This window comes from Anguilla rostrata, chromosome 14 (genome assembly GCF_018555375.3).
Source record: "Anguilla rostrata isolate EN2019 chromosome 14, ASM1855537v3, whole genome shotgun sequence".
Lineage (NCBI taxonomy): Eukaryota > Metazoa > Chordata > Actinopteri > Anguilliformes > Anguillidae > Anguilla > Anguilla rostrata.
This window is the reverse complement of record NC_057946.1, coordinates 28891696-28919103: the sequence shown is the minus strand read 5'-3', so window position 1 is coordinate 28919103 and position 27408 is coordinate 28891696. Positions and strand designations below refer to the sequence as shown.

The 27408-nt window shown below is 45.3% G+C and overlaps 3 protein-coding genes across 9 annotated transcripts in view; all 3 read left to right on the top strand.

Moving 5' to 3' along the window:
- slc25a25b (solute carrier family 25 member 25b) overlaps positions 1-10445 on the top strand; it is a 33241-nt gene extending 22796 nt beyond the window's left edge. For all 4 annotated transcript variants that reach the window (XM_064308800.1, XM_064308801.1, XM_064308802.1 and 1 more), the window contains exons 2-10: positions 548-674; positions 1022-1109; positions 2568-2679; positions 4988-5146; positions 5435-5587; positions 5878-5985; positions 6453-6620; positions 6840-6990; positions 7574-10445. In XM_064308800.1, coding sequence (XP_064164870.1) covers positions 548-674; positions 1022-1109; positions 2568-2679; positions 4988-5146; positions 5435-5587; positions 5878-5985; positions 6453-6620; positions 6840-6990; positions 7574-7758 — 1251 coding nt within the window. In that variant the 3' untranslated portion in view covers positions 7759-10445. The remainder of the gene's footprint in view (positions 1-547; positions 675-1021; positions 1110-2567; positions 2680-4987; positions 5147-5434; positions 5588-5877; positions 5986-6452; positions 6621-6839; positions 6991-7573) is intronic.
- Positions 10446-11674: 1229 nt separating this feature from the next.
- Positions 11675-19137, top strand: uap1l1 (UDP-N-acetylglucosamine pyrophosphorylase 1, like 1). Of its 2 annotated transcripts, none has more exons than XM_064308806.1 (9): positions 11675-12965; positions 13288-13492; positions 13884-14059; positions 14737-14909; positions 15254-15447; positions 15806-15946; positions 16125-16310; positions 16577-16643; positions 18256-19137. In XM_064308806.1, exons 1-9 carry the CDS (start codon positions 12674-12676, stop codon positions 18340-18342), a joined length of 1521 nt encoding a protein of 506 aa, XP_064164876.1. In that variant the 5' UTR covers positions 11675-12673; the 3' UTR covers positions 18343-19137. The 2 variants fall into 2 exon arrangements, with proteins under 2 accessions (XP_064164876.1, XP_064164874.1); XM_064308804.1 differs by having other exon boundaries at positions 11676-12965; positions 16574-16643.
- Positions 19138-19360: 223 nt separating this feature from the next.
- Positions 19361-26095, top strand: LOC135239830 (palmitoyltransferase ZDHHC12-B-like). Of its 3 annotated transcripts, none has more exons than XM_064308808.1 (5): positions 19361-19905; positions 21605-21750; positions 22568-22660; positions 23072-23235; positions 23477-26095. In XM_064308808.1, the coding sequence occupies exons 1-5, from the start codon at positions 19809-19811 to the stop codon at positions 23790-23792; spliced, it is 816 nt and encodes a 271-aa protein (XP_064164878.1). In that variant the 5' UTR covers positions 19361-19808; the 3' UTR covers positions 23793-26095. The 3 variants fall into 3 exon arrangements, with proteins under 3 accessions (XP_064164878.1, XP_064164879.1, XP_064164877.1); XM_064308809.1 differs by having other exon boundaries at positions 21576-21750; positions 23069-23235; XM_064308807.1 differs by having other exon boundaries at positions 19363-19905; positions 23069-23235.
- The last annotated feature ends 1313 nt before the right edge of the window (positions 26096-27408 follow it).

Genomic DNA, 27408 nt, shown 5'->3' with positions numbered 1-27408 from the left:
TGAATAAAACTCAAGTGTGAAATATGACTGCGCCCTACTTTCTTTAATTTAGCCTGCAGTGTCTGTAACCAGACTTTTACTTGTGTACGCACCACAGTGCATTGCATGTGACAGTGTAAAGTCTCACATTGTGTCTTCATGCGTGAACATGGAATTTCTTTGTTTATGCTTTGCCCGGTGTACTTGTGCATCGTGATCATCATTTTCTTCAGGACTTGATCGGGAGCTGAAATTGGAATTCACACACTCCTTCCTCCCACTCCCAGTCATGCTGAAACGGACGATTAAAGTATCGCGTTTCTGTGGAAGTGAACGATAAGGCCTTTGGCAGATGGCTGTAAAATGAGTCATCGCTCAGGCCATTCTCTGTCCTTGCCTCATGAATTTACATAAGTATGATTTTTATCTGTGCTTCCTGTCTCTCTTATCTAACGTGTTTGAATGCACGTCCTTTGCAACGCTGCTCTTGATGCTCTTGATGAGTGCAACTTTCATCTAAACTATTTAATATTTGCTCTTAACTGAACTGGATTCTGTTTTATTGCAGAAAGTAGTGAAGGCGGGAGACAAGGATCTGGATGGCCAGCTGGACTTTGAGGAATTTGTCCACTACCTGCGAGACCACGAGAAGAAGCTGCGTCTGGTGTTCAAGAGCCTGGACAGGAAGAACGATGGTAGGACGTGCGAGGGTGCGACCCGCCCCTCTACACGCTAACGGGGGTGGTGGGGTGGGCGAGGGGGAGTTTGTAAACCCAGTGACGTACAGAGCCACTGCACACTGTCCAATCACCAACCAGCACAAATGATTCCGTTATTAGCAGATTGCCTAATCAAGACCAGCATACACAGGTTACATTCTGTCCCTTTATTCAGCTGGATCTGTACTGAAGCAATTATGGTTAAGTACATTGTTGTTGAAGGGAACATTTGGGATTTTAACCAGCAAGCTCTGAGTTGCCAGTTACAGTGTTTGACTGGTTTGAAAGGTCTGTTGACGGCTTGTCTGGCCCCGCGCACACAGGTTGCATCGACTCGCAGGAGATCATGCAGTCGCTGCGAGACCTGGGCGTTAGCATCTCCGAGCAGCAGGCCCAGAAGATCCTAAACAGGTAGGTGTGCTCCTCCACTGCGGCCATTACTGGGTGCTGCCCATGCATAATTCATCAGCGTTCCCCCTTCTCGCCCTTCTGTAATCCCTTGGGGGCTGTACCAGCGATCCAGTCCCAGCTGGTTTTTGGGTTTTAGCGGGAGAACGTCTTAAAGCTTCTACCCCCTCCTTGGTGGCCTTGGTTGGCACGGTAACCTAATCCCCTCCTCAGCCGCTGACCAGGCTCCCTGTCCCTGTCGTCGCGGTTACCGGCCCCATCCCAATGCGTTCACCTCAGGTTGACTTTCAAACTGCCATAAATAAGGATGTAGGTTTGTGAGTGGGCGTGTCCGATCGGGGTCATATAGTTATCTTATAGTTTAATAACCCTTTGGACACCTGCCAAATCAATCACTGAGAATCTGTCGACTTTGTGTTCTGATTCATCCTGTGGGGCTTAATTCTGTCTCCCAAGACAAGCACAAAGCCTGATGCATTATGGATGGTTTTTGTTTCTGAAGGGAACTAGATTTGTTTTTGTTTTTTTATGACCAAATTTGTGGAGTTGCCCAATCTGACAGTAAATTGGTATGCTTGTATGTCACCTACGGTAATGATGCTTCCTCTTGGGCCTGAAATAGATCTGGCATTGGAGCACCCCTGGTTTACCTGAGACTGGTTATTTTTAGTGGCGATTAATCTGTCCTTATCCCACAGTCTGTTCCCAGCTGTTAAACTCTGTCTTTGTTAGTCGGTCCCTGGGTTCTGCTTTCTGTGTTTAACGGTGTCTGTGTCCATCTGTGCATCTTTCCCCCCCTTTTCACCTCTCCCTCCCTTTCTCTTTTGCTCTCTCTCTCTCTCCTCTCTGTCTTTTTTCTCTTCTTTTCTTTTCTCCCTCTCTCCCTCCCATTTTCTCTTGTTGGTCTCAGAATAAGGAAGGGCCAAGTTTGGGCCCCTATTGCTTAGTAAGTAACCTCGTCCTTTCCTCTCCTCTCAGTCTGCTTGGCCTGCCTGCTGTCCTAACAGACTTCAGACTGTCTGTTTTTTTATTTCACTCCACGTTTTTTTTTTCTTCCCCTCGTTTTCCCTGTCTGCGTGACGTCACCTTGCTAGCCGCAAACCACAGGGGGTCTGAAAACTGGCGGCGTGACTTAAAATGTCTGATGCGTTTTCAGTGCCAGAACTGGTTCACTCTGTACAACGAACAGATGACCTGCAATTTGTTTAGTAAATTCACAATGTTCTTATATCTAATGAGACCGTACCCATTCCTGGTTATACATTGTGCATGTGACCAATACCTTTCCATAAGGCTCACAAATACACATGTGCACATTGGCACACTCACACGCACACATACACCTACTCTCACACACACGCAAACGGCCTGTAAAAATAACAAACGCAATGATGACTGCCAGCAGGGAGCTTTGTGCAGGGCTTTGGCGCTAACGGACGCGTTTGCGTTGTTGTCGCGCAGCATGGATAAGAACGGCACGATGACCATCGACTGGACGGAGTGGAGAGACTACCACCTCATGCACCCGGCCGACAACATTCCCGAGATCATCCTGTACTGGAAACACTCCACGGTAAAGCTCCAGACTCTGCCCACTGCCGGACACTGCGACCTCGCCACTCACCATAGAGCCAACCCACTGCCAGAGCACCCCACTCACCATAGAGCCAACCCACTGCCAGAGCACCCCACTCACCATAGAGCCAACCCACTGCCAGAGCACCCCACTCACCATAGAGCCAACCCACTGCCAGAGCACCTGCTGGACCACTCACACCTCACCATAGAGAGCCAGCACCACCACACCCTAACACAAGAGCTGCGGTTGGGTCACTAGGCCACTGAAACCCTGCAGTGCACCACACCATGCTGCGCACACACAACCACCACACACACACATGCATACTTTAAGTCCCATGGTGACTCCCCTCCAATGAGGCCCCTAAACCAGAGCCCCCCGGGTTACATAGAGCTTTTGCACTCACCATACCAAAAACCACATGGACAGCAAAATTGGGACCCACTGTGTCACCATAAAATGCGGGTCATGGACACTGGTCATCTTGCCGCACCTCACTCCTGGATGAACACTTGGCACTCACTTGGACTTGGACAGAAACATTCATGCTATAAGCTTTGCCAACATCCCCTAGCACCCCCCAGAGCACCCTCCATGAGCATCAAACTGCACCATAGACAACATAACTCTCACATGTGTGAGAGCACTGGCAGCACCACTGCCGGCACTCCCATGAGGCCTGCCCCCCTGAGAAACTGGGAGAGGTGGGTGGTGGGGGCTGCAGAGACCTGGATGAGCTGGGCAGTCGGGACTGGTTTAAGTGCCTCTATAGGCTAAATGTGGCCCTGGTAAACAGAATGTGGAGAAAATGTGTGTCCTCCCACATTTGCCTGTACAGATTTCTTGAGGCTTGTTTGGGTTTTTGAGGAAAGTCCAGGAAAGTCTGCACACTTGACTCGGCAAAACTCCCTCTTGATTCCAGGATTTCACAAGAACTGTTATTATAAGAGGATACTTTTCAAAAAAAAAGTTTTTTAAACCTGACTGTGATTAATTACGTTTAATCACAAAGTTCATTTTCATTTAATTTTAGTTGATCTGTTTTCTTATATTTCTTTAGCCTACCCCTCTAAACCATTTTATTCTTAAGAATTTCCTTCTCTTTATAATGGCACTTTTATGCGTGTAGGCTACTTCCCACAAATTTTTTAAAACCTTGATATTGCGCAACATTATAAAAATATGCTGATGCCACACGTCTGTGGCCCTAACCACACTGAATGCAGCCTGTGGCACACTGCTGTCAATCATCCATAAGTAGCAACTGACTTATCAACGTGGATGACATATAATGTGATGCATGTCTACCGTGTAGCTTCAAGGAAGGGTCTACTGACCTCATGCTGTGGGAGGACAGAAGTGCAGGTGGGAAAACTGCTTAGTAAAAGCCGGTGGGCCTACTCATAACCCCTCTCAAACTGACCCTGTATGATTACTGGGGTATCAGACTGACACCAGGCAGTGCCCTCAAATGACCAGACTGCCTGGGACCAACTTCTTCTTTTCTTTTTCTGGATTGTGTTCTCAGTATACTCTGCTTGGTCAGATTCCAGCTCTACATAATTCAAATATCAGGAGGGTATTGCATAATGCGTTTGACGTAGTTCTGTTGTGATCCACTTGGCAATCGACTGCTTTGTTGATATCTGGCATGTAAACCAGCTTTGAGTTTCATTTACTTTTGACAGTGTTTTTATTTTTTATAACCATTATGGCACAAAAAGTCTGAAAAAATGCACTTTATTTTCCTTTACATATTAGCACCTATGAGGCTGTTTAAATCAAATTTATCTGGGGCAAGTTTACGCTGGTTTAGTCGCTGGTTATGAAATGCGTCTCTCGAAAGTGTCATTCATCTTTTATTGGAAGTTTAAATGGGTCTATTTGACCCAGCCCGAACACAAAGGTAAAAACCTCTGAAATGTTACAGCTCTGGAGTTTTTTTTTATACAGTTTTTTGCATGCAGGCTCTCGACAGGATTTGGCAGTTGGGGTTAATTCGTATTCAGTTGTGTCAAACAACCGAAAGCTAATTAAATCGCTACATCCTCAATCTCCTTTAGGAACCAACTGTGCCTCTTGATGTCACGATGCAAGTTTATATAAAAAGTGCTACTATTGGTTGAGTCTCTGAGGATCCTGCATCAGCTCAGCTCATTGGTTAAATATTTATGTGAGGACATAATGGGGATCTCTCTGGATAAGAGCATCTGCTGAATGCGTAAACGTGTGTACGTAGTGGTCAGATGATCGCGCTCTGCTCCCGCGCGCCCCGATCTTCAGACCTCTCGTTCTCCTGCAGATATTCGATGTGGGCGAGAGCATGCTGGTGCCGGACGAGTTCACGGCGGAGGAGAGGAAGACGGGGGTGTGGTGGCGCCACCTGGTGGCGGGCGGGGGAGCGGGAGCGGTGTCGCGCACCTGCACTGCCCCGCTGGACCGCCTCAAAGTACTGATGCAGGTGCGTGAGCTTCGAACCCGGGGCTTTTCCGTATTGACCTCCAGTGCGTTATGGAATAAGCCAAACCTTGCAAAACTTTCACAGATGAGTCTCTTCTGATGCCGGACAGTTTTGTGTGGCCCAATTAGAAATAAATAAGAGACTGGGAGATGAGGGGTATGGGTCCAAGGTCACATGCCAGTCTTCCTATTGGTTCAATGTAGTCTGCAATGGACATGTCATAGTAGCTACACCCATCATGGGGTGCAGCAGGGCTCATCCTCACCCCTCTCGCTCTCTACCTGGCAGGTGCACGCGTCGCGTAGCAACAGCATGAGCATGGTTGGCGGCTTCGCCAACATGATCAAAGAGGGCGGAATGAGGTCACTGTGGCGAGGGAACGGGATGAACGTCATCAAAATCGCGCCCGAATCCGCCATAAAGTTCATGGCATACGAGCAGGTAAGGGGATAGAGAGCTCACTCTTCAGAGAAGCACACTTTAAGTCTGACCATCCATGTTCAGGTGTATGCTCACTAACAATGGGAGATGCAGGCTCTGCCATTAAGATGCTGTAGGTTAGTCTCTGGATAAGAGTCTGTTGGGTATATACATTCATATTATGAAACTGCCAAGGTTCACACTGCTTTCTCTCTCTCTCTCTCCCTCCCCCTCTCTTCTCCCTCCCCCCTCTCTCTCTCCCTCTCTCCCTCCCCTCTCTCTCTCTCTCCCTGTCTCCCTCCCTCCCTCAGATTAAGTGGCTGATAGGCAGTGATCAGGAGGCTCTGGGGATTCTGGAGCGCCTGGTTGCCGGTTCCCTGGCGGGAGCCATCGCCCAGAGCAGCATATACCCCATGGAGGTGAGGAAGCTTTTTAACGTTACCTCCATGTTACCCCGATTAGCTCCTTTCACCCCCTGGGCCCAGTTTTTCTAAACTTATCTGGCAGGATAACGGCAATTAGATTGGATTTAATCTGAAAATTGGGTTTTTCAAAATGGATAAATTAGATGCGGATCCCTCTGATTGGGATTTCAAAATCCACTGAAAATTCAGAACCTTAAAGTAAAAAAATCTCATACATATGCCTTTTTTAGTAAAAGCTACAACTTAAATAATGGTTCAGCACAAAAGTCTTTATTTGAACCTATTTTCGGTAAATTGCTTGGTGGGGAAAAAACTGAGCAGAGAAATATTGTTTGGATTTATTTTCTCCATTCAAGATTGATCCTCGTTTTTGAGCGTTTGCATGCATGTGTTTGCGCGTGTGCGCGTGCGTTTGCGCGTGCGCTGCTGGGTTTCACACGGGGACTTTTCTCCCTGCTCAGGTTCTGAAGACCCGCCTGGCCCTGCGGAGGACGGGGCAGTACGGCGGCATCGTGGACTGTGCCAGGCACATCCTCAGGAAGGAGGGGATGGCAGCATTCTATAAGGGCTACGTCCCCAACATGCTGGGCATCATCCCATACGCGGGCATCGACCTGGCTGTGTATGAGGTACACGCACCCCCAAATACTCTCTCTCACACACACACACACACATATCCGATACGCGGGCATCTACCTGGCTGTGTATGAGGTACATGCACGCACATACATCCTACACACACACAAACACACAACAGTGTAAGTGCATGTTGATGTCACCAGTGTAAGAGGTGCCCAAATGGTGGTGCCATAATCTCTCTCTCTCCCCCTCCCTCCCCCCCTCCCCAGACGCTGAAGAACGCCTGGCTGCAGCGGTACGCCACGGACAGCGCTGACCCCGGCGTGTTCGTGCTGCTGGCCTGCGGCACCACGTCCAGCACCTGCGGCCAGCTGGCCTCGTACCCGCTGGCCCTGGTGCGCACGCGCATGCAGGCCCAAGGTGAGGGGCGCACGCGCGCACCGCCCCCTTTCGCACGGTGCCGTTCGTCCGCCGCTCGCTGCCAGCTCATTGGCTGCGGCGCGAAAATTGAGTTTGCCTTTGCTGTTTTTATGCACGTAGCCAAAACAGCCCTGCCCACCTTAACCGCACGCAAATACCCAGCTGTTTAAAAAGATAGTGCGCTTGTTAAAAAAATCGTATTCAACAAGTAAAAAGAAATGAAACTTCTTGCTCTGCACAAAAGTGCCTTAAGTTTTAGTTATTTTTCATGTTAGGCTGCTGCAGTTTAATTCTTCAAGAGCACCTTGTAGCACCTGGAGTTCACCTAGGCCCGGTCCCTTGAAATAATTAAAGTATTCTGACAATTGTGCCAGTTTTGAATTTTCACTGGAGTTCCTTTCCTAAATTCTTTACTATCACTTTATTTTCCCCCAGATAAGCACTGGCTCTAGTTAAATAACAGTAAAAATACCCTAAACTCCACCCTGATAATGCACTGAACTCCGCCCCCTCTCAATGGTGATCAAAGTAAAACTCTGCCCCCACCTGGATTCTGAGCTGTTGTATCTGTGCCCCCCTGTAGCCACCCAGGAGGGGGGCCCCCAGATGACCATGTCGGGGCTCTTCAGGCACATCGTCCAAACGGAGGGACCCACGGGGCTCTACAGGGGCCTGGCCCCCAACTTCATGAAGGTCATCCCGGCTGTCAGCATCAGCTACGTGGTCTACGAGCACCTCAAAACCAGCCTGGGGGTGCAGTCGCGGTGAGGAGGGTGGAGAGGGGAGGAGAGGTTCCACAGTGACCAAAAAAAAACACTGAAGACTGTCGGTGGGGGAGGGGGACAATCTAAGGGCGCCGCTGAGACGCCTGCGGACTTTTGCACAATCGACCCATTCTGTGAATGTGTGATGGCTGAACGGGGGGAAGCAAAGGGGTGGAGGAGTGCACTAGTGAACAAAACCTGAGACTGGTCTCTGGCTGTGACTGTCGGCGGGGACAAGGGGACGAATGCTTCTCTCACCAATATTTAATTTAACTTTATTATAATTATTATTTTTATCACTGTCATTAGTTTTAATGTTTAAGAGAGGCACTTCAGAGTAATTCATTCAACACACCCCCCCCCCCTTTTCCACAAGCTATAAATCTAACAGCTTTATCAAATGGCCGTACTGATGGTCTTTGGGTAGACTGTCACGCAGCATTAAGGGACCACGGACGTGTGTTCGGCTGCCTGCTGTGCTCCGCTCGTGGCGGCGGAGTGATGGTGCCCTGGGCTGCCTGCCGCTGGCTTCCAGGAGCAGGAAACACCTGGGTGCTCATGCAGTCCAGCAGGGGGCAGTGTCTGTCCAGCTGCTGCGGGTTCTACAAAGAAACTTGGTCCGTGCAACGAAAACAACCCGTAATGTGACAAGGGCTCCTCGGTTGTCGGTTTTGCGCGCGGCAAATTCATCCTGGATTAAGATATTACTTTTTATTTAATAGCATCAATGCTACTTTAACAATTATTAGATTTTTTTAATTTGTGCACTGGAGAAACATTTTACGTCATAGTCTAAATCTCCATTGTGGCTGCTTAAGGAGTCGCCCGTTTGTTAATAGTGCTTTATTTTCCCATTTTAAATTTAGTTTAAACGGATGGATGTTCCACCTCCGGTTATTCTGTTTTTAATTTAACTCCGATTCTGAAGAAACGCCTTATCTGTGTAAAATGTCAAAATGTCATCTCGAACAAATGGGGAGGGCTATTCTGTAAGTGCTACTCTAAATTATTTTTGTATGCTGACCAGATATTTATTTTATGGTGGCCTCATTATGAGATGGGCTATGTAAAGAGTATATTTGCAGCATTTGACTTTGTTACAAAAAAATGATCCGTGATTCATTTCAGTGTAACATACGTTATGCAACTGGTCCCTTCTGGAATGAGTCGTTTTCAAGTGAACGTTTTTGCATAACTGTTTTCCAAAGTCTTGGTGAGGTGGCGTTTATGGGTTAGCGGCGGGACAGAAATATGGGATCCCGTGACGAAAGCACTACACTGGGATAGCACACCCATGTATCTCTTCCAAATGTACATGTCTCGACGATTAACTCTTAAGCACTTTAAAATATATCTCCTTTGACAACACTTGAATTTATTATTTTTATTTTTTTTAATATACATATAGATCAGGATTTGATGATGCATTGTTTTGTAGGTGCTTGGAAATATTATTTGCGCACTCGTGTCAGTTCTCGCCATCATTTTAACGGTGCGTGTATAGTGACAAGTTGATGTGTATGGCTTTGCTGTATCGTTTTCTTTTACGCCTCGTCTAGTCCGGTCAGGATAAAGGGTCTATCTTTGTCCACGCTTCCCCGGTCACGTGGGCGTTCGGTACTGGAATTTTTAAACAGGCAGTTCGGTAAAAACGACTCTGATCCCTTGACTTGAACACGGATTCTATAGATCCTGTATATATGTATATATATCTTACAATGAAGTGTAGTCTATAGAATCTTTGGCTGAAGCGCAGCTGTTGCCTTAATTTGTGCGAGACGTTGGACTGCTTTGTGTCTTCGGCTGGCAGGAGATGCAGAGGAAGGGGGCGCGTCGCTCGGGTGTTTCTCTTCGGTCTTTTATTCTCAGGGAGAATTCAGAGGGGGAAAAGGGAATGCACGAGGGAATTGCACTTGGATTTTTTTTCCTATAGCGCCCCCGTTCTCTCCACGTCCTTGCAGTCTGGCGTTCTTGTTTTGGCTACTCGTTCAGGTTTTGTTTAGTTATTCCACTTTCCACCAGCTTGTCCCTTCTCTGTTTTTGATGCCGGTAAAGTATTTATTACGGATGACTTGTATGCACTCATACTTTGTGATGGGCTACAGCAAATATTTGGAGGCGTTCCATTTCTGGGCTATATTTGCGCACCTGCATCAGAAGCGGGGAGACGTTAATTCATTCGTTTTTTAAACCTAGAACTGGCTGCGAAGACGTATGCCAGTAGGGCCATGCTCCCAGGTAGAATGCCACATTTCAGAACCGTCTGAAAATATTACGCCTTACTGTCGAAATAATGTTCGGCTGTGCTGCCTGTCTTAACGCTTACATGAACTGTGACGTGTAGAGCATATTCCACTTCACCGGAAAACTAAGATGTAAACTGAATATTTTAACTCGGAAATCATAATCCGCATTTGCTGATGCTTTGAAATTCAGTTGTTTGTGTAGCAATGACATATCTGTTCCGAAGAGAGTGATAGGCTATACATATATATATTTTTAAATGAGAATGTTGCAAGTGAGTCTTGGCGCAAAGATCAATGCAAAAAAAATTATAAAATAATAATAAAAAATAAAATGGTTATTGAAGCAAACTTTGTCCCTTACATTTGAGCTATGTAATGAATGTAATGCAGATGTATTTATGTCAATATGGGAACAACTGTCAAATAAAGTTATTCTTAGTTCAAATATTTGTTGTTTTATTTGTGTGCATGTATACACATTATGGGAATCAAATGAGTTATCACGCTTGCTTCTGTACATAGGAACAGCAGCGTTGTGACGTCATCATCTAGCACCTTAACCTTGACCCCTGGTAACTTTTTTTAAGGTTGTGTTGGGCTATGCAGTCTTTCCAGACCACTAGAAACTGCGACCTGCGAACATATCAGAATACTTTATTGGCCATCAAAATATCACATACTTTATATTTGGAGCATTTACTTCAGCTCACTGACTCAGAAGACTCAATGGCGTGATTCATTGAGGACTCACTGATTCATTATTTGGGCAGCAGTGTGGCATAATTGTTAGGGCACTGGGCTTGCAACCCCAAGGTAGCAAGAAATCTATCATTTGATTTCTTGGTTGGGCACCACCATTGTACCCTTAAGTAAGGCAAGCTACATAGTACAGTACATAGTACAGTACATATCCATCTATACACAAAAAGTATTGTACGCTGAAAGAATGATTGTAGGCTGAGCCGTGTAAACCACAACAGCATTTGTTAAATTCGGTGTGTGTGTGTGTGTGTGAGAGAGAGAGAGAGAGAGAGAGAGAGAGTGAGTGACTGTGTGCTGTGTATGCTGCTGTCAACATATCTCATAATTGGCAGTGACCGAAACATAAATGGGTATATTCATAATGAGGTGTTTAGTTCCTGCAGCAAGTTTCAAATGTCTACATAGAAACTGATTTTAGGTGATTTTTTCCATTTAAAAAAATGTTTCGTTTCATAGCACCATCCTGTGGTTTAATTGGGTTAGTTCTTTAGACCTGTCTTCAGGGTGAAGTTATCAACAGACACACCAAGTTCCATCACTTTTTGTCAAACCCCTGCCCACATGCAAATTCAGTGGCTTACTGCAGGCATGTTTTTAAATGTAGCAATTTTGTATATACCGCCTGCAGCCTTAAAGATACATGAAATAAACGGCACATTTAAAAATATATATTTAGTCACATTCCCACCATCGTTCCATTTCTCATCACTGTCATTGCTCAGTTCTCGAAGCACATCGTAGGTTTTGCAAACTCGCAAGGAATACCGTGAAAGAACATCGCACAGCGCAACCGATTTAAGGTGGATCCTCGGACGCTAACAGCGTCCCCTGCTTGCGTCCGAGAGCTGTGTGTGTGTATTCCCTTTCCGTAATTAACTACGGTTTTATGTTCCAGTTTTCCGCTTACTTCCGCAACGAACATTTTTAGGTATGTACACAGTAAACAAAGTGGTGTGGGGATATTTTGGCTAGATTATTTTTGCCCCTGTCCATGTCTATGGTCTGAACAACCCCTCGAATAGTTATTTCCTGCTGTCGGAAAAATAACCTTTGTTGTTTTTGGTTACAGTAGCCTACGACACACAACTGATTTAAGTATACTATTCATCGAGTAAAGCGCACAAGTAGCCTATGACTTGCTGACTCGTCCGGATGCTCGTTATGTTGCTTTTTTTTATTGGCGACTTCTCAAAAAGGTAAAGCTAAAAGTATGCTAACTATTCGTGTCGTGTGAAATTCGTGTCGTTTGTTCTCTCCGTCGCCAGTGTTTTATATAGGCTAATCTGAGAACGGATACCAAAAGGGTTTCACGATAAGGTAGGCTACTCATGCAACGTTTTGGGGGAAATATTAAGTTAGAAGTAGCCTACAGTAGGGAACAAAATTCTGCACTAAGTGCGAAAGTCCCAAATCATATGACCTCCACATTAAAAGGGAAGTTTGTGTGTCAGCACAATAGGCTAGGCTACTTCGTGCTTCTGTGATAGGCTATATAATCGTCTCCGCACAAAATCCAGACTAAGAAACCGAGTGACATCCCTTTTTCTGTAGGCACAATCAGCTGGTTATATGTACCGGGTGGGGCTGCGGTTCTGCGGTCCAATATTTGCTTTGCTACCCCCAGTTTGATCACAAGACAGTTTCGCCGCTATCCACTCTGAACTCCGCTAGTCACGAGTTGCGTCTCGCCGACCAAAGAAATAAAAGCAAAGCCGTCATGTAAGAGTGGCTTTACCGTACGACCCCTTCTCTTGACTCGCATCGAGTTTTAGGCTATTTAGCGTATAGCGTACTGGCAAGTGAAACCTATTCACTTCATAGTAAACGAGTTAAAAGCTACAATTAGCCAAATAGCCAACTCAACTTTTGTCAGATTAGCCTACTTCTTGCATGTGAGCCACCAGCCTAAAAATGATAACGTTCGAAGAAGCAAAGACTCGATTGGAAGTCGTCGGTCAGTCCCACCTTCTCAGGTTTTGGCCTGAATTAAGCGAGGAGGAGAAAAGCAGGTTTCTGGGCGAATTGTCAGAGTTAAACATTAAGGAATTGGAGGATCACTGCCGAGGCGCCACCAAAGCAGCTTTCGGCCAACAAACGAGTCTCCAGGATGGACTGCACCGGGAGATGGAGCCCGTTCCGCCGGAGTTCATTGGCGGCGTTAAGAGGAGCGACAAAAATACTCTGGATGAATGGGAAAACGAAGGTAAGATATTGTCGGTAGCCTGTTTATCTGCGATCGAAATTTCATCAGAATTACTAGTCGCATTTTAAGTGCTCAGTTCGCATGCAACAGGAGACGTGCTCTACTAACATTTAAACGTAGTTACCTGTAATGCGAGGTTAAAGTAATATTCGCCGAATTTGGCAATCGTCAAACTTCTCGCTCTAACTTATGTCTTGACAGCGTCAAAATAGTCGCTGCAAAGCTGTAGATTTGTAATTTGTAGTCGTCAGCCCCAAACAAGCTATCATGCGCAAAATTGATTTTCCCATATATCACGGTTTCTTCTCTGCGGCTCTCTCAGGTATTTTGCAGATTTCTCGGAACAAGGTGGCTGTGTTGCTTCTGGCCGGTGGTCAGGGCACTCGGCTCGGTGTGCCGTACCCGAAGGGGATGTATAGCGTGGGCCTGCCGAGCAAAAAGACCCTGTACCAGATCCAGGCCGAGCGCATCCGGAAGGTTCAGGAGCTGGCGGCTGGGAAACACGGTTCAAAGTGCACAGTGCCATGGTGCGGCGGTACATGCGTTAAATAAATGACTGATTATGGTAAACTGTAGTGCGCCAGACCAACTACCGAATAAATTAGCCACAGTTACAAAGCTCTTCTCTCCCAGTGTTGCCAGATGTTTGTAATTACATGGAGACGCCCATTCTATCAAATTGAATGTGTGGGATTATAATGTAGGTTGACGTTTTTGTGTAACTTGAACCTGATTTGAGTATGTAAGAGAAACATAGATTTTTCACTGCACGTTTTGCAGTGATTTATGCTGAAATTTAAGAGCAAGTGTTTGATTTGGTGTCTTAGTTAAAACTTTTGAGGATGCAGGTTGCCTCTTTCTGGGATTACCTGTTGCCATGACATTGGAGCACACTTGTCCCCCTCCCCTGTCCCACAGGTACATAATGACCAGCGAATTCACCCTGGACCCCACAGAGAAGTTCTTCAGGGAGAACCACCATTTTGGCCTGGACCCGGGCAATGTGGTGATGTTTGAGCAGAGGATGGTCCCGGCCGTGGGGTTTGACGGAAAGCTGCTTCTGGAGCAGAAGGGAAAGATCGCCATGGCGCCAGGTCAGAGGCAGTGCTGCTGGTCCCCATGGGCCAGTATTTCAAAACTTTAAATCCAGATCACAACGATCCAGATTTTGAAATTCCTTTTTTTTTTGGCTAGTTCAGTTTAAATATATCTTGTAGGTTTGGGCCCAATGTGTCAAAGAAGTTTCAACAGAATCATTCTGATCCAGATACCTCAAGATCAGGATTACAGAAACTACAGTCTTTGCAGTCTTTGGATAGGCCTCTATCTGTTGGTCAAAATAATGCAACATTTCATTAAGACAGACATAAGTCAGTGAGTTTGCATATTACTCCTATTTGCCTATCTGCATTATTACAAAATATATAGGCCAAAATCAGTCTAGTTTCAGATTTCAGTCGCACTCGATAATTAAAATTCCTAAAAATAAACTGTTTTGTCAGCAGCATACTTTTTTTTATCGAAAGACCCTAGTTTTAAAAAAGTTCCCTACTGTTCAAGCCAAAGCATTCCACAATATTTTGCATTTTTTTCTAAAATTCACAGTACCTAATATGGTACTGTGATGTACAGTACTGTGACTGGACATCATGTACTGTCACACAGCACCAGACCCTCCTGTAGCTTAAGGATCCGGGATGGCTGAAGGAGCATGGGAGTTGAGCATCTGGTGAGTGTAAGGAGTCTTTGTCTGTGACTGTGTGCACCTCAGATGGAAATGGAGGTCTCTACCGTGCGCTGGTGGATAACCAGGTCCTGGAGGACATGGAGAAGAGGGGGGTGGAGTATCTGCATGTGTACTGCGTCGACAACATCCTGGTCAAAATGGCCGACCCCGTCTTCATTGGCTTCTGTGTGAGGAAAGGAGCAGACTGTGGTGCCAAGGTGTGTGTGTATTTGAGTCCGTGCCAAGGTGTGTGTGTTTGTATGTGTGTTTGAGCTAGTGCCAAGGTGTGCGTGTGTGTGTGTTTACCTGTGTGTGTGTATTTGAGTCAGTGCCAAGGTGATATATATATATATATTATATTTGATTATATTATATATATAATATATATAAACACACTATATATAATATATATTATTATATATATATATATGTGTGTGTGTGTTTGATTGATTGATTGATTGAGTCAGTGCCAAGGTGTGTGGGTGGGTGTTTGTGCGTGCATACATGTATGTGTCAATGTCTGGACTATACCTCTGTCCCCTCTGGTCTGTGGGCGGGGCAGGTTGTGGAAAAGGCGTATCCGGAGGAGCCAGTGGGTGTTGTTTGCCAAGTGGGTGGGGTGTACCAGGTGGTGGAGTACAGCGAAGTCCTTCCAGAAACGGCCAAACTGCGCGGCGCGGCCGGCGAGTTGGTCTACAGCGCTGGAAACATCTGCAACCACTTCTTCACCCGGGACTTCCTGAGGAGCGTCACACAGTGAGTGGGCATCCAGCTATGCAACATGTGCACACAAATGCACTTAGAAACACTTCCACATTCAACTGCGCTTCAAATTACCTGCATATGCAACTGAACTTTGAATCACCTGTACATGCAACTGAGCTTTGAATCACCTGCACATGCAACTGCACTTCGAATCACATGTGCTTACAGTAAAACTGCATTTAGAGACATCTGCACATTCACCCCAGGGTGGTTTTATGTTTGACCATAGAAGTTATCCACTAAGTTAAGTTAGCAGTAAGGTTCTCTCGGGGTTGATTACTGGTTGGCCGGATGCAAGTTAGCAGTGAAGATTCTCAGGGTTTGATTATGGTTGGCCGGCTCCTGTCAGGCACTTTCAGGGGGAGCTGAAGCAGCATGTGGCGCTGAAGAAGGTTCCCTTCATGGATGAAGAAGGAAACCTGGTGAAACCCAGCAAACCCAATGGAATCAAGATGGAGAAATACGTCTTTGACGTATTCCAATTCTCCAAGTGAGTCTTCCTCTAAGACCTTATCTCGCCTCATCTAACAGTTGTAAGTGTGTGTGTGTGTGTGCGTGCGTGCGACTGCCTGTGAACACTGTGCTGGTATGGTAGTATTGCTTCTCGCCTGTTTCATGCTCCATGCATGTGTATGCATGTATTAGTGTTTGTGCATGTGTGTGTGCAGGAAGTTTGTGGTCTTTGAGGTTCCACGCGAGGAGGAATTTTCACCCCTGAAGAACGCGGATGGGGCAGCCCTGGATACACCCACCACTGCGAGGCGCTCCCTCCTGGCCCAGCATTACCGCTGGGCACTGGCCGCCGGAGCCACCTTCCTGGGCCACCAGGGGGCGCCCTTACCCCCTGAACCCTGGTGAGAGGCCAAGAGTCTATGCATGAACCTAGATTCACTCTATGACAGTGGTAACCAACCCTGGAGATTTACCGTCCTGTAGGTTTTCACTCTAACAAAAAGAAAGCACTCAACAGCTAGATATCTCATTGAGCTGCTACGCATTAAAAGATTGTATGCTCACATTCAGGATGAATTCTAAGAGGATTTTATGAATGAGGCTTCTGATGTGTTCTTTAAAAATGTGTAAAAAATTTAGTTCTAACTACTGATTCCCTGTTCAGCAGGACTTCTCAGGATGAAGACCCACCTGCGGTCTGTGAGATCTCTCCACTCGTCTCCTACTTTGGCGAGGTGAGAGGAGGGGGGGGGGTTGAAGAGGTAACCATTTGGGGCATTTTGAACATGTGGCCTGAAAAGTCCTCTCTGAAAGTTTTTTTTATTACAACACTGAGGCTCACACCGTAAATGACCAGGCCTATTTACAGCCTTATCCTGCAGCAGAACAGAGGCAGTAATTCTTTCAGTGTAGCTGCTATGCCACTTTGGGCCCTCAGCCAAAAGGGAGAGAAAGTGCTAAGAGTGTCTCATCACCAGTTTGTCAGGCCAGTCGCTGACATTAGTGCCACATGAAAACCTGAATGGAAGGCAGCCCAAACATACTACTTATTTGAGTTCTTCACTTGCACTGTTAGGGGCACGGTGCCGTTCAGCTAATAAGCAAGAGTAGGCCTATGGTTGGTGGAGCATTGCGCTTACAAAAAATTACTGTATGTTGCTTTGGATAAAAACGCCTGGAAAAAAAAAGAAAAAACACACACACACACATAGTCACACAAACACATATACACACAGTGAGCTCCATAATGTTTGGGACAAAGACTTTTTTTAAAAAATTTGGCTCTGTACTCCACAATTTCAGATTTGTAATCAAACAAATCTAATGTGGCTAAAGTGCACATTCTCCTCAGCTTTTATAAAAGGGTATTTTAATCTTAAACCAAAAAATTTTGGAGTACAGAGCCAAATCAAGAGAAAGAAAAGTCTTTGTCCCAAACATTATGGAGTTCACTGTACATATATATACAAACCGTATCCCACATTAGGCTGTGAAAGAGCGCACAGATCACAGTGGTTAGCTGGAGCAGCAGCAGCAGCGTTATGCAACACGCACGCAGCGTCCACAGCGTGGCGACTGCTCGCTCTGCGCAGGGAGAGTTGTGCGTCCCAGCCTCTCCAGCCTCTCCAGAGCTCGCAGCCAGCACCCCTGACTGAACCGGGACCATCGAAGCAGAGGGAGCACGTGACTGCAGGCTCTAATTCACTGATTATTCTCATGAGCGCGTGTGCATTGCATGTGGAGGCGGGGTGTGTTTTCATTGCAAATGCAGTTTTTTAAATAAAGTGTGTTTGCGTTGCATACGTGCGAACAGTGTTTGCAGTTCATATGTAGTTAGTGTGTATTTTGAGTGCATGTGTGGATGAAGGTTGTATGCACTGCATTATGTAGGTAAAAGGCTTTGTTACATACAGCATTGTATACTGTATGTAACAAAGAGCTTAAGTGTGGGGATTGCAACTTTTAGGCTTTGCCGGTGCATCAGTGCTATTGAACTTTAGCAAAGACTGAGCTTAATAAATGGATAACCTGTGGAAACATTAATTTAATGTGAATACTGACTAGCTGTTCAATTGTTTGCTGTAGTTCCTGTAGTATAGTTACATTATATTCAGACATTTAGCATGTGCTCTTGTCCAGAGAGGCCAACTCAGCTTGTGTGTGTCAGTGTGTGTATATGTGTGTGTCTTTTCTACAATGATTGACATAAAAAAAAGAAATTCAGCTTTGCAGAGACTGCTAAAAACTGGTTCAGCTTTATAAAGAGCCAGGTGGGTTTAAATGGGGGTGGTTAACACAAAATATACATCACTGCTCTGATTCATTGTGTTCTCTGTCGCCCCCTAGGGACTGGAACAGCTGCTGAAAGACAAGGCGATCACTTGTCCCTTCATCCTGGATGAGGTGGAAGCAGAAAAACTCCTGAAAAATTAGTCTTGCCCCACCCCCTCCTTAAAGTCTAAGAAGAGCTGGAGGCAATATGCCACAGGGTGGATGGGGGCCAGGGTAGCAGCTGTTTCGCCAGGGAGCGAAAATGTGTTTGTAACTATAAGGGATTTTTAAAATGGTGCCTTTCATCAAAGTTTGATAATACCACATCAAGAAAAATGCAGCATATGGCTGTATTTCAGGTGATTTCAGGTATTCCTTGGAGTGTGTCGGTTTTTAAACGAACGGTCCTCCGAATGTGGGTACACAGAAAAACTGGAGGATGCACCTGTTCACTGTGCATTGAAGGTACATGACTGAGGGAAGCTACATCTTACATTAATGTAAGGGCATCTTTTCCATTGAGGCTACAGGATTGTAGCTCTGTCGTGAAGTGCAACCTCTGAAGTAGTTGTATTTGCTCATTCTGACCAAAATATTTACCGGGAGAAATGATTAGAAATAAATACAGAGCAAAACCAAAATCCTGTGCAGTTGATTTAAAAGCACAAAAGGTGTACACGCTTCTGTTCTTCCTCTGTAAATCGACGGAATATTTAAATATCTTTTGTTATGTTTAAACAAAAATCTTTTTATATCTATGTCGTTACATTCAGTGGTTTGTTGTCTACCACTTACAGAGAAGACAATGCTGTATTGTATTTCACAAATTGTGACTTGAAAGTATGAGTTGAAATATGTATTTCAGTAACCTGGTCGTCTGCCAAAAATGATTACATACACAGTGATGTAATATTACTTTGAATTCATAATAACTGGAAATAAAACTTTTTTCAGCAACTGACAGTTCATTCTTGTTAGAATCTAGCGGGTGATTTCTGTGGGTGTGTTTTTTCCGTTCAAAGGAATGTAATAGCCAGAACTGAAAGAAAGCCTTGGGGAGAAGTGCAGCTGTGGTCCATTAGAATAGAATACACATAGCGCCCTCATGGTTTCAGTGTGGCATTACCCTAATCCCGCTGAAATTCCCGTGCATTACGACACCACGTGATTTATCTTGACCAATAGACACGGCTATCTGACCAACGGCGGAGAGCAACACAAACACAAAACAAGCCTATTTAGTGCTCGCTGTGTAATGTAGTGGACCAGAAAATCCCGATGGTCTGAGCTGCTTTTATTTTAGAAGCTTCCTACTCGTGTCACACCGAGGTGAATCACTCGGGTGAGAAATTAATTGTTAGCTGTGTAGTTATCTCATAGATCTGGGATGGGCGTTCCTCGGTTGTGCTTGCTTTGAAAATACCGAGGTACTAGTTCTGCATTGGTCGCCCCTTCCTAAGGAGGCACAATGAAATGACTTAAGTGGAGTCATTTTACTAGCCCGTCGGAGTGCATGACAGAATGAAATTAAATGTCAGTTGTTCGCTGAGATGTAACCGTAACCAGCTCGTTAGCGTTAGCTACCGTACATAATCTGTTGAAGAGCACACATTGGTGAGGATGCTACGATGTTTAAGAATGTGTTCGGGTCCGGGTTCCTTGTGAGGACCGCACATGTTATCTTGACATGGGTGACAACACTGATACTCTTCCTTCACGACACGGGTAAGTCATTCTTCTTTAGGCTCGTTAACCAGATAGATAGCTAACAGTATCTACCAGCAATTTCTGTTTATTGTTATTATATGATTGATTGATTAATATTTTTTTAAAGTGTCATGCACCTTATGGTCCCCAGCCCGAGTGGGCCTGCAAGTCACTACCTTCTAGTGAAACATTGTGTATGCATTATATACGATTTGGTATCCTTGTTATCCAGTTTAGCACAAAACATAGATTAGGCACATTACAATTGTGTTAGGAGATTGGGTCCAATAAATAAAATTGTAATAATGAGCCTTATAAATATCTTTCAGCTATATAGACTAGTAATACTGAAGTGAAGATAAATAATGACAATACATAAACAATATAAATGAAACAAATATAACGGTTGTTGATTCAGCAAAAGAGCATGGATTGCCTTCCTTACGAGGCTTAGTAAATAAAATTTACTACACCAAACGCATAATTTCTGAAAAGGCATTCAGCTTTCTCCCCATCTCCTTACCAAAATAATACATATAAAATGTATATGTGTGTGTAAGTTTATATATAGTCGGTTTTCATTTCAGTCCTAATTGGCACACCTGATTCTACTCATTAGCAGCTCAGTCTCTAGCTGTTGAATGAGGTGTGCTTTGTTAGGGTTGGAGTGAAAACCTACAGGATGGTAGATCTTCATGAACAGTGTTGGGCTGCCCTAATCTAAAGAAATGTTCTTTTGTGCTGTCTGTTCCCACAGTGTTATACAAGAGCTATCATTGCATTATTCACTCAACCGTTCGCTTTCATGCAATCATCTGCAAAGGGGCGCCATCTGACAGTTCAAGCCAGCCAGTGAGCCGTTGCTCAGTTAATTCATTTGTGTAAAAGCCAGGGTTGGACTCAGTCGATTTTCAGTTGAGTCAGTTTATGAATCTAAATGATATGTGATGACTTAATTGAAAATGCCATAATGTTTTGTAAAGATGTTACATTGCATTCTCTGACACTTTTATCCAGAGCGACGTACAGAAGTGGAGAACATTCAGTGTGACTCTCAGGAATACAAAAAATGTGATATCACTAAGAGGTGACATCACCAGAGGCTCATTAATAATCTATGAGTGAAATGTTGACCTGACAAACAACGATTTCTATGGCAACTAAAGACAATACCACTTGACAACACCCTATCTGTACATAGCGGTAACTATATCATCATTCAAGGGGAAATCCCAGGAAAGATAAGATGAAAGGTTATCTGGAAGGGATCAGGAAAGTCATGGTGCAGTCTGAAGAGGTGAAGTCTTAGCTGTTGGAATATGGGCAGGGTTTCTGCTGTTCTGACTGCGCTGGGAAGCTCGTTCCACCCCCGGGAGGCTAGTATAGACAGGAGACATGCCCTGGACGTGCAGATAACGTCCAAGCCATGCAGGACACTTAACATGCAATTAATTAATTGAATTTCGACTTATCAACTCATCCCCAACCCTGGTAAAGATGACAAATTTACCAAATATTTACTTTAATTTATTTTTCCACTGACCTCGCGAATAGCTATCCAACTCCGTTACCTTGCACAGCAAGAAAAGCTTGCAATTAAAGTTCTGTGTGACAACCACAATTCTCCACCCTGTCGAGGGCACAGTTGTTGTTGTTTTTTAAAAGGGGAACTAATGGGGGACAAGCAGGTGCCCCTTGTGTTTGTGTGTCGTGACAGACTTGCGGAAGCAGGAGGAGACGGGCGAGCTGGCGCAGCCGGTGCTGTTCGTGACGCTGGTTCTGTTGTCGGTGCTGCTCTACTTCGCCGTCTCGCTTATGGACCCCGGCTTCGTGCTGGCCGACGATGACGATGGTGAGGCTAAGGTCAGTAAGAAGAGAATGAGAAACTGGGGCTTTCCTGAAGAAATAAAGGGAGGGAGGGGGAGGGGGAGGGGGGAGAGGGAGGAGAGAGAGAGAGAGAGAGAAGAGAGAGAGAGAGAGAGAGGGAGAGAGAGACAGGTGACTCATTCGCTTATGGCAGCACACTGTAGTGCATGGATTAGCCCCACAGTGTCGGATCAAATCTGGACTGTACCTCTATGGGGTGATGTGCAATTGGTGATAAAGTCGCCCAAGGTATGGAAGGGTTCAGTTGGACAGCGGTCTGTGTTTCATCGCTATCTTATGCTTGTTAAAGATAAAGCTGATTATGAACGGTCTTCCTCCGACTCCACTCTGTGTGAGCTTAGCCATGCACTATGAAAAGAAGCAGGTGTTCTTGTGTGAACCCGGCTTCTTCATTCATATTTTAAAAAGATGATGAGAAACTTGTTAAGATTCTATAAAAAATAAATTTGATCTAATTTGATTTTGATGTACCCTCCTTCTCAGTGTTAACAGTAGTCAGGCGTTTCCACATGCTAGCTGGCAGAGCTAGTTGAATTTCCTTGTCTGTGCAGTACCTGCCATCAGAGGTGGGTAACCCGGCTTCAAAGAGTAAAAAGACTGACCATGTATTTGCTCCACCACCATGCACTAAACCAACTGACTCTTCAGCATGATAGGAGACCTAATTATTGTAATCAGCTGGTTTAGTGCATGGTGGTGGAGCAAATACATGGTCAGTCTTTTTACTCTTTGAAGCCGGGTTACCCACCTCTGCCTGCCATTCTCTCACTGTGTGCTGTCCTGTGCCCTGCAGCTGACCCTGGGCACTGGGGAGGAGCACCAGGACATGCTCTCCCAGTCAGCCAAGTCCCTCCGGCAGCGGCGGTGTAGCCTCTGCCTACTGCAGGTACTGGGTCTGGACCCGGGGGGGAGATGGGCCTGCATGCACTGGGGAGCGTACCAGGGGGGTAGGGCTGCCTGGGTTCGAATCCCAGGTGGGAGTCACCTGTTCTGCTGCTTAGTAAGGTGGTGTGTGTGTGTGTGTGTGTGTGCATGCGCACGTGTGGGTGCATGTGTGTGTGTGTGTTATTTAACAGGCTCAGGGTGACTTGCAACACATCCAGTAATATCTCCATTTTTGTAGCACTTTACATGCATTATTCAGTTCATGAATTTAATTTAAATGTATGTCTTGAATAGACTTAAATTAAGTGAGATTAACACCCCCCCCCCCCCTTTTCCAACCCTTATGAATATGAAAACACCCTCTTTATTAAAGATACTTCCTTACTATTCCCTCCGCCCCCCTCTGCAGCAGCCAATGAGAGCCAAGCACTGCCAAACCTGTAAGCACTGCGTCCGTCGCTATGACCACCACTGCCCCTGGATAGAGAACTGTGTGGGAGAGCGGAACCACCGCTGGTTTGTCCTGTACCTGGGGGTGCAGCTGCTGGCCCTGATTTGGGGGCTCTTCATAGCCTGGTGAGTGCAGACTACCACCAAGAGAAGCATGTTACGAAATTATTTGTTTAATTTTAATTTATTTAATTCTATTTTTGCAAGAATGCAAAACTCTGTCGGTGGTAGCACTTTGGCCAGCATAGCCCTCCCTACCCCACACAAATCCATCTTTAAGTAATCACAGTGCTAAGGAACCTTCAGGTCACTTGTCTCTATCTCCCTCCCTCTCTCTCTCCTTCTCTCCCTCCCTTTCTTTCTCCAGGTCTGGGTTTAGCCCCGCCCCTACCTGGGACCTCTGGCTGCGTGGCAATGGGCTCCTATTGGCTGCTGCCTCCATTATGGGCGTGGTCTCGGTAGTGGTGGTCCTGCTGCTCGGTTCGCACCTGTACTTGATCTCCCATAATGCCACCACTTGGGAGTTCATGTCCCGCCCGCGAATCTCGTACCTGCGCCACTGTGGGGCGGACCAGAACCCCTTCGATCGCGGGGCCCCTGCCAACCTCTGGAGCTTCTTTTGCGTTTGGGGGATCGTGTCCTGGGAACAGATGTATTTCAGAGAGCCCAACGACCATGCCTAGTACCCTCAGAACGACCACACTCTCCCACCCATATCTCCCCACCAGGCCTTGGTCAAATCGGCATCTAAACACACTTTCATGTTTTGGGTGCAGGTAAAATTTGAAAACTCTCCTCCAGATCCTTGGAAAATTTCAATGAAGCATATTACTCATCAAAATGGACAATTAGTGTATGGAAGAAGAATTATTTAATGAATATTTGAGAACTGTTTGTTTCTTTTCAAATAGTAGTCAGTACTCTAAGTGGTGTCTAATGGGTGGGAATGGAGATGGTTATGGACCATTGGACAGGACTGGCCAGATCTATATCACAAACATTCCATCTGTTGACCGGGCAATTTGGTTTCGTGTTTCTGCCCCGCATAGAAAATCTACACATCTACAGTCGGACCAACTTACACACTGATTGGCCAGTTGCTTATACGGGGAAGTGGTCAGAGATAGAAAGTCCCTATCTCTGACACACGGGGAGGGAAGAGTGAGGAATTGAAGGAATGTGCCACTAACTGTCTGCCTCACTTTTTAAGTCTCTGACTGTTCTCTTACTGACTCTTCTGTCACGGCCTTGCCGAAGATTGAATTCGGCCCCTTGGCTTTGAGGGGGGTCCAGGAATCAAGTTTAAAAACTGTCAGCCAATGAGATTGGTGGTTTGTAGATGAGACTTTCAGGTAACATTTTTTGTATGAGGATTGGGGAAAGATGCATCCGTCATCCAAGTTTGCAAGATGACTTTGTCTGGCTTACGTCTGCTTGGTTGGATGGTGTCGTTTGATTGGCCAGAAGGTTCTCCCCAGTCTACATAGTGCATTCAGGGTCAACTGACAGCCAGGTATCCAGAAACAGAATTATCCACAAAATAAATAAAGCTTGCACATTGCTTCAGTCTTCCTCAAAGCAGTGGAGTCTGGGCAATGGAATTTCAGAAGGGAGTGGAGGGAGATCGGAGAGAATGACTCTAAGGGGGGGAAAGTTATTATAAATATAATGTATTAACACCCTAACCTGTGTCAGTGGGAAAAAGTTATTCTATATATGATATGGTTGTGGTTAGTTGAGCTGTCTCTGCTATTCCATGCAGTAGTGTTCCCAGAATCCTTTTCCCCGGGAGTCCGTTAACTTGTACCTCAACTCAGTCAAAACCCTACTCCCTTTTTTAAGATGTGCTGTCATTTGTGAACTCATTTCTGGTTTGTGGGATTGGTGCAGTCTGCAGGAAAAACTAAATGTGAGTTTTATCAGTCTGGCTCTCCCACAACATATTGCTGTGATATCATCTCAGGCAAACAAAACCCAGTTCACATCGACAGACCAGAGTCTACTTCTGACTACTATACTGACTACACTGCCAGCCGTAGATGGGTATTCCTGCACGGTGTCTTGTGATTAGTCACAGCCCCCCCACCCCCCGCCCTCCTGGCCATTGCACAACAAGGACTCCTCAGCACCAGCCACAGCTCCAGCATCCAGACCAGTGACTGCGCAGATTGTGACGCCTAGCTCCCAAAATTAGAGGAGGGCGCATTATCATCGGGATGGGCCTACAATCACAACGGGGTAATCCTGAAGAATCAAAAATCTGCCTTTGAAAAAGGAAAAAAAGAAAGCGGTTCATTTCAGGAACCTTGTGCCCAGCTGTGAGGGGCTTTGAGTGCGCAGTAATGCCATAGCGATTGAGTCTTGTTCTGGATCGATCTCAGCTCTGCTGTGCTCTGTTTTTAATGAAAATCTGTCCCTTTAATTTTGTGGAACAGGGTTTTCTTTCGATATGCATATCAGCAAGTCCTTTCAATGAAATCGTTTTAAACTTTTTTTTAGAGCTTCCATTTTTGTAAGGTTAGATCTACCATTAAAATGGTTTTTTCCCCCCCAAAACTTGGCATACTGTATTGTGGACTATTACCTTATTGTTTTAAATTTAATTAATATTGTGTCCCCACATAGCTTAAAAAGTGGATAGATATGTGCTGTGCAATATTGGCTATAGGGGACGTTAACCTTAAGCAATAATTCTGTTTCTCTGGAAAACTAGATCGGTCTCGGTAGATCAGTCTGTTTAAAGTCTGTTGCCCTGTGTTTTGAGCCTAGAGCAGGGAGATAAAGTGTGTGGTGGTTTATAGGGTCTCTCTGTCCCTGAGTTTATCCAATATGACTGTATCGGTTTCAGTTCAGACAGAATGAGCTGCTATTGAACAAGTTGCTGTATTTATTTATTCATGAAATATTACTGTCCTTCAGTATTTATGGTTTATGCAATATCTCTATACATTTTTGAATTAATAAAAATTTTCAAATGTGTTACTGATTTTCCCTTGCCAAATGTATTTCTGTTCTTGTAGAAATATGTTGAGTTCCACAGTAGGTGCAAGAGGGAGACTGAGAATGTTCTGCTTTACATGCAATATAGGCAATACTAGTAAATCCATGATACATTTTCAGTTGAGTCAAGATGATATTTATATTTTTATTTACTTATTTAAATACTGTTATGTTGTTTAAATACTACCGAAAGGCTCTAGAGGTTACTCAGTCTATTCAGAAATTATTTTAAATTCAGTTCATATACTGACTAATGTCCATAATGTTCTATGATGTTCTATAAAAATGTTTCAGTTATGTCACAGAATTTCACATTTGTTCCTGACCTGATCAGAGATACACTTGACCCCTGATCTGCCATATATACTGATTGTGTGAATACATTGATCTGAGTGAATGAGCTATACTGCAAGGCTTTCTGGGTAAAAGAGCCTGTTAAGTCATGCGCATATATGTATATGCGGAGGTTCCTTTGCTTTAGAATGTGACAGATCTCCCGTTATGCTAAGCAGATTGGAGGTGATCTCAGCCAACAGCCTGCCTCACCGGGTCCAGGTACAAGGTGGGGTGTGGCCTGTAGAGGCCGTCAGAGCCTTAACACTCAGCTGCAGTCCTTTCAGGAGAGACTCCAGGTTTAGAAAGACGCAGTGAGGCGGCACATGCTGGACCATTAGCTGCAGTGGTCAGTGTGGTGGAAAAGCCTAGGGGCGGTTTTTGCCAGTCTTGTGTGGATCCTCCGTGGCCTAGTTGCAAGGCGGCTCGCTAAACACAACTGTGAACCTATCCTTACGGCTGGGCTACAAACGAACCACGTGCGGCCGCCAACCGGCCCACGTTCCCCTCCTTAACCCCCTCCCAGTTGGACCCCCTCTTTCAGTCGTCAAGTTAGATTGCCAGTTTGAAAATGGCTCCCCCAAAATACAGAATGGCATTAAAACGTGACATCAGCATCATGCTCCTCAAACCTTTGGGCTGAACCCCTCCCCTCATCGGGCAAAGCTAGAGCCCACTGTAAATCTCCCTGTGGGACTGCTGGTCAGAGTCAGCACTGGTATGCCCCACATTTTATACCATTCATGCATTACAGTGCCTTACTGGGATGAGACACCCAGCAACCCACACGTTTCCTTGTTTTTTTGTTCACTACTTCCAGTACTTCAGCCCATAATACCTGTAATCCAGAGCTCAGTGAAAATGCTTTACTGAAATTGAATATATTGCAACATGTTATCAAGTTCAGAAATGTTCAAAGCCATCTGTTTGGACCAAATCAGCTAGTCTGGCCAGAATTCCAGTGCT

Bases quoted from the DNA above. Each gene is read 5' to 3' on its own strand.
- LOC135239830 (XM_064308807.1), top strand. From the start codon at position 19,809: ATGTTTAAGAATGTGTTCGGGTCCGGGTTCCTTGTGAGGACCGCACAT. The intron at 19,906-21,604 runs GTAAGTCATTCT...GTGTCGTGACAG, and splicing joins ACTCTTCCTTCACGACACGG to ACTTGCGGAAGCAGGAGGAG. The intron at 21,751-22,567 runs GTCAGTAAGAAG...TGTGCCCTGCAG, and splicing joins ATGACGATGGTGAGGCTAAG to CTGACCCTGGGCACTGGGGA.
- uap1l1 (XM_064308804.1), top strand. From the start codon at position 12,674: ATGATAACGTTCGAAGAAGCAAAGACTCGATTGGAAGTCGTCGGTCAG. The intron at 14,910-15,253 runs GTGTGTGTGTAT...TGGGCGGGGCAG, and splicing joins GAGCAGACTGTGGTGCCAAG to GTTGTGGAAAAGGCGTATCC. The intron at 16,644-18,255 runs GTGAGAGGAGGG...GTCGCCCCCTAG, and splicing joins TCGTCTCCTACTTTGGCGAG to GGACTGGAACAGCTGCTGAA.